This window comes from Coregonus clupeaformis, chromosome 31, assembly GCF_020615455.1.
Source record: "Coregonus clupeaformis isolate EN_2021a chromosome 31, ASM2061545v1, whole genome shotgun sequence".
In the NCBI taxonomy this organism is placed as follows: Eukaryota; Metazoa; Chordata; class Actinopteri; order Salmoniformes; family Salmonidae; genus Coregonus; species Coregonus clupeaformis.
The window spans coordinates 20740620-20756802 of NC_059222.1; the positions used below are offsets into that span (position 1 = coordinate 20740620).

A 16183-nucleotide genomic window follows, 5' to 3' on the forward strand; every position below is an offset into this window, starting at 1 on the left:
CCCCCCTCCCCCACTTCTGCTACTCTGTTTATTATCTATGCATAGTCACTTTAATAACTACCTACATGTACATATTACCTCGACTTACCGGTGCCCCCGCACATTGACTCTGTACCGGTACCCCCTGTATATAGCCTCGCTCTTTCCCCTCGATCCTGTCTAGTCTCCCAGTCCCTGCTGCTGAAAAACAACCCCACAGCATGATGCTGCCACCACCACCATGCTTCACCGTAGGTATGGTGCCAGCTTTTCCTCCAGATGTGACGCTTGGCATTCAGGCCAAAGAGTTCAATCTTGGTTTCATCAGACGAGAGAATCTTGTTTCTCATGGTCAGAGTCCTTTAGGTTCCTTTTGGAAAACTCCATGCGGGCTGTCATGTGCCTTTTACTGAGGAGTTGCTTCCGTTTGGCCACTCTACCATAAAGGCCTGATTGGTGGAGTGCTGCAGAGATGGTTGTCCATCTGGAAGGTTCTCCCATCTCCACAGAGGAACTCTGGAGCCCTGTCAGAGTGATCATCAGGTTCTTGGTCACCTCCCTGACCAAGGCCCTTCTCCCGACTGCTCAGTTTGGCCAGGCGGCCAGCTCTAGGAAGAGTCTTGGTGGTTCCAAACTTCTTCCATTTAAGAATGACGGAGGCCACTGTGTTCTTGGGAACCTTCAATGCTGCAGACATTTTTTGGTACCCTTCCCCAGAGCTGCGCCTCGACACAATCCTGTCTCGGAGCTCTATGGACAATTCCTTCGACCTCATGGCTTGGTTTTTGTTCTGACATGCACTGTCAACTGTGAGATCATATATAGACAGGCGTGTGCCTTTCCACATTATGTCCAATCAATTGAATTGACCACAGGTGGACTCCAATCGAGTTGTAGAAACATCTCAAGGATGATCAATGGAAACAGGATGCACCCGAGCTCAAGTTTGAATCTCATATCAAAGGGGCTGAATACTTATGTAAATAAGGTATCTGTTTTTTATTTTTAAGAAATGTGCAAAACTTTCTAAAAACCAGAGTTCACCTTGTCATTATAGGCTTGTGTCGATTGATGAGGATAATTATAAAAAAAAAAAATCAATTTTAGAATAAAGCTGTAAGTTCAATTGTGGAAAAGGTCAAGGGATCTGAATACTTTCTGAATGCACTGTATACGAACAGGAGTTAAGTGGTCACTTTTTCTAAACCTGAAAAGGGACAACTTATAAAATGTTACGCACCAAAAAAACAGCCAAAAACATACCCAAATCGGATTGTAGTAACCACATTGATGTATTGTCACAGGCCCACAATCATGACGAATATCCACTTTGTTAGATCAGATTTGTAGAATGTGCGCCAATCTGGTGTCCTTTTATCCCCCACAGTCTGCTTTCCATTGACCTCTTTAAATCGCATCTACAGTTGAAGTCGGAAGTTTACATAAACCTTCGCCAAATACATTTAAACTCAGTTTTTCACAATTCCTGACATTTAATCCTAGTAAAAAGTCCCTGTCTTAGGTCAGTTAGGATCACCACTTTATTTTAAGAATGTGAAATGTCAAAATAATAGTAGAGAGAATGATTTCAGCTTTTATTTCTTTCATCACATTCCCAGTGGGTCAGAAGTTTACATACACTCAATTTGTATTCGGTAGCATTGCCTTTAAATTGTTTTACTTGGGTCAAACATTTCAGGTAGCCTTCCACAAGTTTCCCACAATAAGTTGAGTGAATTTTGGCCCATTCCTCCTGACAGAGCTGGTGTAACTGAGTCAGGTTTGTAGGCCTCCTTGCTCGCACATGCTTTTTCAGTTCTGCCCACACATTTTCTATAGGATTGAGGTCAGGGCTTTGTGATGGCCACTCCAATACCTTGACTTTGTTGTCCTTAAGCCATTTTGCCACAACATTGGAAGTATGCTTGGGGTCATTGTCCATTTGGAAGACCCATTTGTGACCAAGCTTTAACTTCCTGACTGATGTCTTGAGATGTTGCTTCAATATATCCACGTAATTTTCCTTCCTCATGATGCCATCTATTTTGTGAAGTGCACCAGTCCCTCCTGCAGCAAAGCACCCCCACAGCATGATGCTGCCACCCCCGTGCTTCACGGTTGGGATGGTGGTCTTCAGCTTGCAAGTTTCCCCCTTTTTCCTCCAAACATAACGATTGTCATTATGGCCAAACAGGCTTTTTTATGGCGGTTTTGGAGCAGTGGCTTGTTCCTTGCTGAGCGGCCTTTCAGGTTATGTCGATATAGGACTCGTTTAACTGTGGATATAGATACATTTGTACCCGTTTCCTCCAGCATCTTCAGAAGGTCCTTCGCTGCTGTTCTGGGATTGATTTGCACTTTCCGCACCAAAGTACGTTAATCTCTAGGAGACAGAACACGTCTCCTTCCTGAGCGGTATGACGGCTGCGTGGTCCCATGGTGTTTATACTTGCGTACTATTGTTTGTACAGATGAACGTGGTACCTTCAGGCGTTTGGAAATTGCGCCCAAGGATGAACCAGACTTGGAGGTCTACAATTTCTTGGCTGATTTCTTTTGATTTTCCCATGATGTCAAGCAAAGAGGCACTGAGTTTGAAGGTACACCTCCAATTGACTCTAATGATGTCAATTAGCCTAAATCAGAAGCTGTTTAAAAAGGCACAGTCAACTTAGGGTATGTAAACCTCTGACCCACTGGAATTGTTATATAGTGAATTATAAGTGAAAGAATCTGTCTAAACTATTGTTGGAAAAATTAAATGTGTCATGCTCAAATTAGATGTCCTAACCGACTTGCCAAAACTATAGTTTGTTAACAAGAAATTTGTGGAGTGGTTGAAACAAGTTTTAATGACTCCAACCTAAGTGTCCGTAAACTTCCGACTTCAACTGTATAGCTAGCAATGTGGGGAATAGTAGGTGGCTAGTTTCAGCTCGTTGTATCTTGTTATTGATAACATGTCGTTTTGACTCATGTCATGTCTATACGTCTAAAATTCGCTAGCTAACCAACCATTGAACCATGTATTTGAGAGACAAGTGCTCATTGTACAACTGTATCTGTTTTCAATAAACATTGAGACTAAATATTGTTTACACTGATGTTGTCAACAATCTAAGCAAACAATCTGTTTTGCCCCATTGTTGCTATGGGGCTAAACAACCAACCCTTCTTATAGAACAGTCAGCCAGCGCATCATTGGGCACTAATGGTTAATTCCTCACCATATAGGTGGTGGGCTTAAGCAGAAAAGAGTGAAATTGATCGGTCCCTGTCGAGGGAGGGGCTCATTTTTTCTATATGACAGCAAAACATTCGTATGATGACTATAAAATGTTGGTACCTTCAATTCTTGCACTCTCATAAAGTATATTTCAATACTGTCTGCTCTGGCAAATTTGCTGAACTGCTAAACTTGGATACCAATCAGAACTCCCGTACATATCCCTTGTGATGAACGCAGCCAATTCCCTGCTTCTATCTATGATGCAAACACAGACTTGTGGAAAAACGTGAGCTGCTGATGGAGAGGAACAGATAGCTAGTTCCCAAAGACTGGAGTTAAATACAGTGGGTATAGAAAGTCACCACTCCCTTTCAAAATGTTCACCTTCTGTTGCCTTACAGCCAGAAATGAAGACATAAAAAACAATATCCAAGTGGGGGAAAATCTAAAAGTTTAATCTTAAAATTAAAAACAGTAAAATACCCCAACTTGGATAAGTGAACCCCCCCCCTTACAATTGCAAACTTGCTGAGGTATAACCAACCACCTTCCAGATCAAAAATCAAGCTAATTGGCTTCCATCTGTGATCATTTGTAGTGACTTTGATTAGTTAAGAATAAAAGCACTCCACTGCTTAGTAGTGCAATTCAAAGCAAATAATCCACTATGGGCGGAAAGGTACTTTCAAAATATCTACGAGATAAAGTTGTGGAAAAACCAGTCAGGGGATGGATATAAAAAGATTTCAAAAGGCTTGTCTATTCCTCGGAGCACAGTTAAGACCATTGTTAAGAAGTGGAAGGCGTATGGCCCCACCCAGACCCTGCATAGATCAGGCCTTCCCTCCAAACTGGATGACCGGGCAAGGAGGAGACTGATCAGAGAGGCTACCAAGAAGCCAATGGCGACTTTGAAGGAGCTTCAGGCCTTTATGGCAAAGACTGGTCAATGTGTGCATGTGACCACAATAATCACAAGCGCGTCACAAATCTGGCCTCTATGGGAGGGTGGCAAGAAAAAAACTCCTCAAAAAAGGCAACATCAAGTCTCGTTTTAGCTTTGCCAAAAAGCACATTGTAGATTCCGAGGCCAAGTGGCAAAAGGTGCTGTGGTCAGATGAGACCAAAATTGAACATTTTGGCCTGAATGCAAAACAATATGTCTGGCGAAAACTCAATACATCTTTCCACCCAAAGAACAACATGCCTACAGTAAAGCACGGCGGTGGCAGCATCCTGTTGTGGGGGTGTTTCTCTTCAGCAGGGACTGGAGCGCTTGTCAGGATAGAAGGGAAGATGGACAGTGCAAAATACTGACAGTTTTGAGGAGAACCTGCAGCCCTCTGCCAGGAAGTTGAAAATGGGAAGATGGTGACCCAAAGCAACCGTGGCTGAAGGACAAGGTAAATGTCCTTGAGTGGCCTAGAGGATCTGTGGAATGACTTGAAGAGTGCAGTCCATGAGCGGTCACCATGCAATTTGACTGAGCTTGAACAATTCTGCAAGGAAGAATGGGCAAATCTTGCACAGTCTAGGTGTGCAAAGTTAGTAGAGAAGTATTCAAAAGAAACTCATGGAATACAAAATGGTCTTGATCATATAAAAAGAGGTAACTCTGTTGACCATTTAGCCAATTTATTGAAAGCTAGCCAATGTTAGTTTGACTAGCCTAGCCAGCTACTGTAAATGGCCATTTGTTTTTCATTAGCTAGCCCTCCCGCTGTCAGTGAATTAAATTTTTTAAATCAGGTTTTGGCATGATTATGTCTCATTTCAAGTAACTAGCTGCAGGCTTAAAGAAACATTCAAATCATATACTTTGCATAGAAATCCAAATAAAAGCATGCAGATAAAAATAGTTTGATTTCTAAACCAGATGAGTTCTCAAATAGCAGCTGCCCAATACCATGGTGGTCAGCCATAATGTTGGATGTATTGGAATATAAGGTATGGAGAATGATAAAGAGCCTGTAGGATTACAGAAAAAGCAGTTGGGAAAATGAATGTTTGCGTTTCAAATACTAAATGTTCAGTAAATTTATGTGGTTTATATGATCAACTTTCCTACTAACCTTCTAAAAGTTGACAGTACCAACATCTTGCCAATCCATTCATTATTCTACTGACTATGACAAGACATGGTATCAAGAACAAGATTAAACGAGACACTTACGATTCCCCACATGGCAGTTTGTCATTCTTGCTAGCAATCTGGCCATCCAGAATCACAACAACTTCTTCACCATGGAAGCACGCACATCCGGGTTTCCTTTAGGAAAATGTGGCGCCGGACATTTGACCGGCAGCATTTTAATTTAAAGGACATTTAAGAAATGTTACAGTTCCATATGCATTGGTTGCGCAAACCTGAATAGAGCATCCACCCACGGTGCTCAGAATGCCAGAAATCACATTTAGTTTATGGTAATTCATCTTAAAGATTCACCCATTTTCTATTGATTCCCCGGGTCAATTCATGTTATGTGTATCTGAGATATTGCCGTTCAAGCAGGCAGAAATGTGGCTTCTATGACATAGCAATAAGAATATAACTGTTATGCAATGATTGGGCTTAAAGGCAATCACGTGTAAAAAATAAAAATAAGTGGCCACTATTAAAAATGAGCTCTTAATTATTTTCTTCCTCAATTGGTAATTGAAGAGCGCTTCCCAGTCGCCATTCAGGTGCATAGGCAACTAGGCAGGCTTCAGCGCATCACGCCACTTTTTAATGAGCTGAAGGCAATATGTATTTTGAAAACATATTGTTTGAAATCTGGAAGCTTTACTACATTATTATTTATTTAACCAGGCAAGTCAGTTAAGAACAAATTCTTATTTACAATGACGACCTACCAACCGGCCTCCTGCGGGGACGGGGCCTGGGATAAAAAATAAAATATAGGACCAAAAACACATCACGACACTACATAAAGAGAGACCTAAGATAACATGGCAGCAACAAATGACAACACAGCATGGTAGCAACACAACATGACAACATGGTAGCAACACATGGCAGCAGCACAAAACATAGTACAAACATTATTGGGTAAAGACAACAGCACAAAGGGCAAGAAGGTAGAGACAACAACACATCACGTGAAGCAGCCACAACTGTCAGTAAGAGTGTCCATGATTGAGTATTTGAATGAAGAGATACGATAAAACTGTCCAGTTTGAGTATTTTTTGCAGCTCGTTCCAGTTGCTAGCTGCAGCGAACTGAACAGAGGAGCGACCCAGGGATGTGTGTGCTTTGGGGATCTTCAACAGAATGTGACTGGCAGAACGGGTGTTGTATGTGGAGGATGAGGGCTGCAGTAGGTATCTCTGATAGGGGGAGTGAGGCCTAAGAGGGTTTTATAAATAAGCATCAACCAGTGGGTCTTGCGACGGGTATACAGAGATGACCAGTTTACAGAGGAGTATAGAGTGCAGTGATGTGTCCTATAAAGGAGCATTGTTGGCAAATCTGAGGGGGCCGAATGGTAAAGAACATCTAGCCGCTCGAGACCACCCTTACCTGCCGATCTATAAATTAGTCTCCGTAATCTAGCATGGGTAGGATGGTCACCTGAATCAGGGTTAGTTTAGCAGCTGGGGTGAAAGAGGAGCGATTACGAGAGGAAACCAAGTCTAGATTTAACCCTAGCCTGCAACTTTGATATGTGCTGAGAGAAGGAAAGTGTACCGTCTAGCCGTACTCCCAAGTACTTGTATGAGGTGACTACCTCAAGCTCTAAACCCTCAGAGGTAGTAATCACACCGGTGGGGAGAGGGGCATTCTTACCAAACCACATGACCTTTGTTTTGGAGGTGTTCAGAACAATGTTAAGGGCAGAGAAAGCTTGTTGGACACTAAGAAAGCTTTGTTGTAGAGCATTTAACACAAAATCCAGGGAGGGGCTAGCTGAGCATAAGATTATCATCTGCATATACAGTGAGGGAAAAAAGTATTTGATCCCCTGCTGATTTTGTACGTTTGACACTGACAAAGAAATGATCAGTCTAATTTTAATGGTAGGTTTATTTGAACAGTGAGAGACAGAATAACAACAAAAAATCCAGAAAAGTGCATGTCAAAAATGTTATAAATTGATTTGCATTTTAAATGAGGGAAATAAGTATTTGACCCCCTCTCAATCAGAAAGATTTCTGGCTCCCAGGTGTCTTTTATACAGGTAACGAGCTGAGATTAGGAGCACATTCTTAAAGGGAGTGCTCCTAATCTCAGCTTGTTACCTGTATAAAAGACCTGTCCACAGAAGCAATCAATCAGATTCCATACTCTCCACCATGGCCAAGACCAAAGAGCTCTCCAAGGATGTCAGGGACAACAACAAATACTTTTTACCCCTCACTGTAAATGGATGAGAGAGCTTCCTACTGCCTGAGCTATGTTGTTGATGTAAATTGAGAAGAGCGTGGGGCCTAGGCTCGAGCCTTGGGGTACTCCCTTGGTGACAGGCAGTGGCTGAGACAGCAGATGTTCTGACTTTATACACTGCACTCTTTGAGAGAGGTAGTTAGCAAACCAGGCCAAAGACCCCTCAGAGACACCAATACTCCTTAGCCGGCCCACAAGAATGGAATGGTCTACCATATCAATAGCTTTCGCCAAGTCAATAAATAAATAAAAATCGCAGCACAACATTGCTTAGAATCAAGGGCAATGGTGACATCATTTAGGACCTTTAAGGTTGCAGTGACACATCCATAAGCAGAGCAGAAACCAGATTGCATATCAGAGAGAACACTATAGACATCAAGAAAGCCAGTCAGTTGATTATTGACAAGTTTTTCCAACACTTGATAAACAGGGCAAAATAGAAATTGGCCTATAACAGTTAGGATCACCTTGATCTCCCCCTTTAAATAAAGGACGCACCGTGGCTGCATATGAGGCATGTCTTACCTTGCTTCGAAGTAGCCTAGCCAAAATCTAACCAAATGTGCAGGCAATTACTGTATAAAGACTTCCATATGCCATTGAAACAAGTAGCCATTTTCTCTGATATTATATTGGTTTTCAAAGGAACAATCCTAGTCATATTAGCAACCCATGCTAGTTGCTGCATATTTAGATATCCCCGCTTTCTACATTTCTAATAGATATTGTCATCTCGGTGACAATGAAATCACTCACAATGGTATTGTCACGCTAATTGAATTATGGAACGAAGATTTGCACATAGTCTACTGCCTTGTGCACACTGCTACACTTATGTGAACATTTTAAGCTAAATGTTCTGATGTGTTGTATGAGCCTCATTGCTTTTTAGATGTAGCCTAGGCCAGGGTTTCCCCAAACTCGGTCCCGGGCCTTCAAGACAGTTGGAAAAGCATTCCTCCTGAAGCTGGTTGAGAGAATGCCAAGAGTGTGCAAAGCTGTCAAGGCAAAGGGTGGCTACTTTGAAGAATCTCAAATATATTTTGATTTGTTTAACACTTTTTTGGTTACTACATGATTCCATATGTGTTATTTCATAGTTTGGATGTCTTCACTATTATTGTACAATGTAGGAAATAGTAAAAATAAAGAAAAACCCTTGAATGAGTAAGTGTCCAAACTTTTGACTGGTACACACACAGGCCATTACCGGCAAACGGAAACACTGGCGCACATCTATTTCGTTACGTTGTCAGCTAACCCATCTATAAAAGAAAATCATCACAACAACAAAAAAGTTTATTTGTGAGCTAGAAAATGAACATCCTGAGAGTCTGCTCTGCAATCATCCTACTATTGGACAGGGACAATGTGGCATTTTGTATTTGTCAGTATGAATGAAATTAGTGGGACCTGCCTTGATGACTATTAGCTTTACACTGCTGACTTGTCCTATAGATTTTTGTAGTCTTAAATAATTACTTGGAATAAACAGAAACGCTCCTTGTCCCAAAATGACACGCTAGCAAGTGATAGCTATCTGCTCCTGCTAGCTAGCAACAGATCTACTTGTAACTAGCAAGCTAGCTACATTACTAAGGTTGCTGGGTATCACGTTTCTATAACTAAATAGTTAGATTACAAATAAATACATTTTTTAAGACTTTACCTGTTAGCAGTTTGTCGGATGGCGATCTCTCCACTACCTTTGATACGGATAACGTGATTGGCAGACGTGATCGTCAGAGACAGTACACAAGTTCTGAGTGGTTTACATAAGGGATAATCAACTCGGGGCTCTATGCGTTGTCTGGAAAATAATGAACGACGTGGAAGGTGTTATCCACGATCCGCTAGCAGAGTGGAACTAACCTTCCACAGAGTTGCATTACTTTCCAGAGAACGCATAGAGCCCCGAGTTGATTTTCCTTTTTATGCCATGGCTATAATTTAACACATTTACCACTAGAAATGTGTTCATTTGCAGATAGAAATGTGTTCAACATCCACTGAAGTAGCTAGCAAGTTTACTAGATAACTACAGTAGTTGCTTTTGTAACCAAACAGACTAGCTAGTTTAGCTAATCATCAGTCCTAGCTTGCCATTATGAAAATCGAATTGAACAATGCCAATAATCTTTTCAATTCAAAAGCAGCTCAATAGAACATTAAGAATGAATAATAGACATTGAATTCTACCCTTCTGATATACTGTGCGTTATTTAAGCAATAAGGCCCGGGGGGGTGTGGTATATGGCCAATATACCACAGCTAAGGGCTGTTCTTAGATATGACGCAACGCAGAGTGCCTGGATACAGCCCTTAGCAATATACCACAAACCCCGGAGGTGCCTTACTGTTATTATAAACTGGTTTCCAACGTAATAGGCCCTTTTCACGTGACGTCAGACAACTTCCGTTCTGCCGCGATGCAGGTTATGTTTACATCCGGTGTCGCTTAGGAACGCTTAGCTAGTAGCACATCATTATGGAGTTCACCCAGTCCCTTTCACATCTGCCACCAATACGACTTAACGACGTAGAACGACTTGCTGACAAGTGGTCCCTTACTTCAAGATCGAAGCTTGATAAAGGCTACAAGTTCTTCGTTGAAGGTTACCTGTTTGATTATGAAGGTACGTGTTTATCTTTATTTAGCTTAAATTAGCCCTATGCTAGCGAAGGTTATGAGCTGACGAGTTTCTGTTTTGCAGCCTCTTTTTAATATTACTGCTGTTTGTATCGACCGTAAGATAAGAGTCAGTAATGTATTAATGGCTAATGCTGCGCCCTTTCTCCCAATCACTGTATTGAAACAGTCTCAAGTGTAGTTAACGGTGAGGTGACAGTGAGAGGGCGATGTTACAGGTCCATGAAGAAAAATGAGGAGGCTCATCGGCTTCAGGTTTCTCAGATAACATTTACATTACATTTTAGTCATTTAGCAGACGCTCTTATCCAGAGCGACTTACAGTTTAGTGAGTGCATACATTATTTTTTTTATACTGGTCCCCCGTGGGAATCAAACCCACAACCCTGGCATTGCAAACGCCATGTTCTACCAACTGAGCTACACCCCTGCCGGCCATTCCCTCCCCTACCCTGGACGACGCTGGGCCAATTGTGCGCCGCCCCATTGGTCTCCCGGTCGCGGCCGGTTACGACAGAGCCTGGATTCGAACCAGGATCTCTAGTGACACAGCTTACACTGCGCTGCAGTGTAACATTATGATAAGATAGGTTAAGATAGATAAGTTTTCTTTTTGTTGTGTTTTGCTGCGGTTGCAGATTTAATAAGAATGATTCCACAATGTTCCACTGTGGATCAGTTTGTTTCTCAGTCTGAGCTCTGATTTTGTATCATTAAACTTAATACACAACGAAATTCTAACAAACCGATGTGGGTTGTTGACGGCAATAAAGACTGGGAAAGATTCTGTGATAACTCAAAATGTTCAAATTTTCGATAAGTGTTGGCACTACTTGTCAAAGGTTTCAGAACAGCCAATTTTTCTTAATTAAAAAAAGAAATTGGGTTTTGAAAATTGTGTACAGTAGTTTATAATGAAACGCAGAAAAAATGTTTTGTAAGTACAGCACTAATTGTTATGTCTCTATGAACAGGTTACACTAGACTCTGCAGAGGTTCCTGTGGTACTCAATCACATGTCATGTTCCTGCTCTGCTGGGAAAGCACTATGTAATCACATAGTAGCACTTCTTTTTCAAAGTGCTCACTATGTTACCATGGGCTTTAAGACAGTGCCATTGCCTCTGTCATGCACCAGCGCACTGCAGACCTGGCACCGGCCTAGGACACAGGTCAGACATTATTTGTTACACTGATGCAGAACTTTGCAGTTTGTATTGACTTTTGACAATGTATTGTTCATCATTATTATATCACAGGGAATTGTACCAGAGGCCACCAATGATATGGCGGTGTGTAAACCAGCGGCTAAGAAAAAAACAAGTGTCAGAGCTGGTGTGAAGTGCACACTGTACCGAGCCTATGATGGTGAGTCTGAATGAGCCCCCGCCTGTACTAGAGCACAAAGACTTTAGTGCATTTCTAAAATAATACAAACATAAAAGTGATTATTATTTGTTACTTTTTATATAGACTTTCAGTGGATATTTTTTTATTTGTATTAGAAGCATGTACGAGACTGGATGAGTGTGGTTGTCTTTTTTAGTGAAAAAAGATAAGGTGGCATTTAATGAAATCTAAACTTGACATATCTCACTTTCATGCCAGGGCCTATTCCGGATCCTCACGTCATGGCCAGTGCTGAGAAACTGAAAGACATCCGTCCACAACCAGGGATTTGCAAATTGCTGCACGGGCTTGAGGGCCTTAATTTGGTGGACTCTAAATTTGGCCCTGTGCCATTTGGGTCTGTGCTTTCTTACCAGTGCCCTCTAGAATTAAGTAGAGATATTATTAAACACCCTGGTGCCAATGAGTTTCCTCAGTTGCCTATTGAAGGTTACAACTTTAAATTTCCCATTGATTTTGAGCCCAACTACATACAACAATGTCATTTGGACAGCCTGATTGTGTCAGAGGAGATGTCTGCTGCTATTGAAGCAGAAACAAGAATGCAGTCAGAATGCCAGCTGTGGAGCCAGGTACGCAAACCCCGACTGACAGCCAGCAGATTCCGTGAAATATGCCATGTTCGTGGGGGAGTTGTCTGCCAAGGCTTTGGCAACCCGCATTCTGAGAGGAACTCCTCAGACAGCTGCTATGAGAAGAGGGTTGGATCTGGAACCTGAGATACTGAGGCAATATTCTGATTTTTGTGATGTCTCTCTGAAACAATGCGGGGTCATCATCCACCCTGATTCACCTCACCTTGCAGCCAGCCCGGATGCTAAAGTCTTCTGCCCAACAGAAGCACCACCATTTGGTCTTGCTGAGGTTAAGAGTTGCGATGTTGAAAATGTTACCCAAGTTAAACACCTGATCACAGTTAAAGGCCAGGCCTGCCTTAAGAGCCACAAATACTACTATCAGGTTCAAGGCCAACTCGCCTTAAGCGGACTTCAGTGGTGTGACTTCATTACAGATACCCGCACTGACTTCACAGTTGAGAGAATCTTTAGGGATGAGGAGATTATCCACTCAATGCGACAGAAGCTTGATCATTTCTATTATAACATCTACATGGATGTCTTCTTAAGTTATAAAACATAAGGCAGAATTTTATGTGTAAATAGTGTTAAGGTAAATGTGGAAGGTGAACCTTTGACATTTTTTTCTTTAACTGCAAATTAACTTGTCATATACTGTATATCTCCTATGTACTGAAACACACATTTTGAAAAGGATTGTGATGTAAATGTCAACATGTTTTTCTTTAACTGCAAATGAACTTAATTGTGTTATATACTGTATATCTATGTATTGAAATACAAATTTTGAAAAGGATTGCGATGTTGTAAATGCTCTTACCAAAATCAAAAAGGATTGGAAGCAGTTGCTTGCAAACATATATTTAATAGTTCCATCAGTGCCATGACACATAAGCACATAACATGGTTAATAGTTGGATATTTTTACAATATATCACATTAGGTTCATTAATAGCTATGAAAAAGTTATTACCCTTAACAAAAACATACAGTATAACATTAGATCAATTAAATTACCAACAAAGTTAATTCATATTTACATTTTTTTGTACATACAATACAGTAATATAAAAGTACTTCTATTTACAGCCCATCTAGCTTACTCAGGAAATATACAACTTCCAGTTGACAAAAACATCAGACTGGTTTGTCTCCTTTAATGTCAAGAGGTCCCTGATAGTTCGACATGAGGCAGCAGATGGCCCACAGCTGATTCACTGAACCCACTGTGGAAAGAGGAACAAGCCCATCCCAGATATGGTACTCCTTCACCCTCCGTATGGCCCTCTCGACTAAAATCCTCAGCCGGGCGATGGCCTGGGTCTTAAGAGTGTCCTCCCTGCTGAGCTGAGGAGATTTTTACAGGAAGATACGGGAATTTCTGTTTGTTGTTTGAACAAAATGGTACACTGCAATAGCATCTTCTCGAAGATTGTGCCATGCTTCGGTGTTGGATGGGATACTGTTGCGATACAGACACCGGGAGAAAAGAAACAGCTAAATTAACATTCAGCTTTGACCAGGAATCAATATTTATCTAGCTATCATGCACAACAGTATTTGAATAGGTGAGTTACTATACATTCATGAATAAACTAACTGCCTAACAAAGGGTTAGATAGCTAGCTAAGTAAACTTGTTACATTACAGCCAGGCAGCAATGTAACGCTACCTTTTAACGTTATCGGTATCTGGTACTAAGTTGTTGTTAGCTAACGTTAGCCCACTTTTAAGTAACTAAGGCAGTGAACAATTATGAATTAACAATAACGTTAGCAAGTTACAAACCATTGCATATACGTAAACATTATTACTCTTAACTTTACTAATTTAACTTAAACGTACCTCAGAAGAGAAGTCTCAGGTTACGGGCGAACGGAAGTGAAGTTAACCTGCTACGCGGAAAGGCGGAAGTTAGATGACGTCATCGTGAAAAGGGCCTATTAGAGCAGTAAAAATAACTTGTGTCATACCCATGGTATATGACGACTTCCAGCCATTCAGGGCTCGTTTACTGACACCGGCCATATTCAACCCGTGTTGATCATTCCTAAATTCATCAGTTATTCTGCGCTCTGGCACACTCAGACGAGAGTGCTCTGAAATCGGAATAGATAGCCAGAGCGAATTTACGTAAATGTATGTAAAGTTTAGTACTTGGCAGCGTTTGCCGGTCCAGCTAGCGAACATAAAAGTACGTATTTAGAAAACATTTGCAAGAATTGACATTGCCAAAACGGAAATGTGCTCATTAGAAATAAATATACACAATTTGTAAAAACCAGTTCCTCCCTCGACAGATCGATAATCTCTAAAAACTAAAGCAGAGATGCTTGCTATGGCCCACCACCTATTACCAGACTTGTCTGAATCACCCTGTATCCTCAATTCAAACTGGTCATGGTCACAGAGACCAAAATGACCTAATTCAATTTTGGCACTGAAAATACATAGTGCAAGAAGTTAACGTTAATATGCTATTTGGAGTTGAAAAGTGCATCAAATTAAAGTGGATAATAATTACATTTCGTTGTGAGCTACTGCTACGTCGTTCTATAGTAGCAACCAATTATTTACAATGTTTCGCTATCTGCACTAGCTAGCTAACGTAGCTAACCTTCCTTACTTGATAGTGAACCAGGGTATCTGGGCCCGGTTACCCACAAGCATCTTAAGGCTAAGTTCTTAGCTTTAAGATGCTTTTGGGTAACCGGGCCCAGATATGTTGCTGGTTACCTAACAGGCTACTGTAACTAGCTAGCCGTACGTCGTTTTACGTCTGTCGACATCTGGAATTAGTAAACTAGCAGTTTTATAGTCGGTCTTAAAATATGACTTTTTACTGCATTATATTACTACTTACATTTGCTGAGAAAACAACTTATGCGAACCCACACAGACAATCAACCATTCACACACGAGACCCGGAGAAGGCTATCTAGCTCGGCTAACATTAATTTAGCTACCTTATCAGAGTCGAGGTCGGGGTCAGCCTGGCTCAGTCGGTACAGAAATGATTTCGGATCTCGGCACAGCGTCTGTCGTGTTGTTAAGAAATAGGTTCCCCCCACGTTCAAGCGAACCCATTTGGAAGCCCCGTTACTGGTTGACTGGGGTTTTTCCCAGGGAGAATGAGTCAAACACCTCCGATAAACGGAACCACAAGTATCGGCGCTGTTTTCTGCCATCCCCTCTTCTCCGCCCTCTGGTATGACTGAAGCAGTTGACAGGAAGCATCTCCTCTCCATTTAAGTAGGCTGTCCCCACTCCATGCACAGGCGATACCACTCCTTTCCCTCCACCTACTAGCTGCCTACCACTCCACTTTATCAACAATAACAGAATATGCATTGGGCCAAAAGCAGAATAATTTCAAACATTATATAAAATATGACAAAACGCATAAAATCGCTACAATTTATATTGTTAAACTTTTTTTTACACAACATTAAAATCAGGTGGATACAGTATACCTACTTATAAGATTGAACAGCTAGCCATGTTTGAATGGAAATGTACTCTTTCTTACAAGCCTTTATATTGTATCAATTTAACACTATGCAGAAAACTGATGGAAAGATACATTTGTAATGTTTCAGCAGTCAAGTATTATGTCAGGTTGTAACAGAAGACAGGAGGCATGGTTTTATTGTATGCCTAAATCCCTACATGCTTTAATTACTGGACTACCAAGCATTACGTGGAAAATTCATCATTCAACAACTGACCTAGCGCACAAACAATCAGAGAGAGAATGAACAGAATCATTAAATTATCAGAAATATGATTAAATCACTGAGCAAATAGAAAATGTATATGATATAGTAAGAAAAAAGCTGTAAAATATTATAGTTTACAATAATTATTCACATTCAAAGGCTTTACATCTCAATACATACACAACATGGCCCCTGAACATGACTTCAATCCAAATATGATTCATATA

The 16183-nt window shown here is 41.1% G+C and overlaps 1 protein-coding gene across 2 annotated transcripts in view; it reads right to left on the bottom strand.

Annotated features, from left to right (window-relative positions):
* Positions 1–15514, bottom strand: part of LOC121547219 (BTB/POZ domain-containing protein KCTD5) — a 40001-nt gene extending 24487 nt beyond the window's left edge. For both annotated transcript variants that reach the window (XM_041858374.1, XM_041858373.1), the window contains exon 1: positions 15204–15514. In XM_041858374.1, coding sequence (XP_041714308.1) covers positions 15204–15485 — 282 coding nt within the window. In that variant the 5' untranslated portion in view covers positions 15486–15514. The remainder of the gene's footprint in view (positions 1–15203) is intronic.
* Positions 15515–16183: the final 669 nt, after the last annotated feature.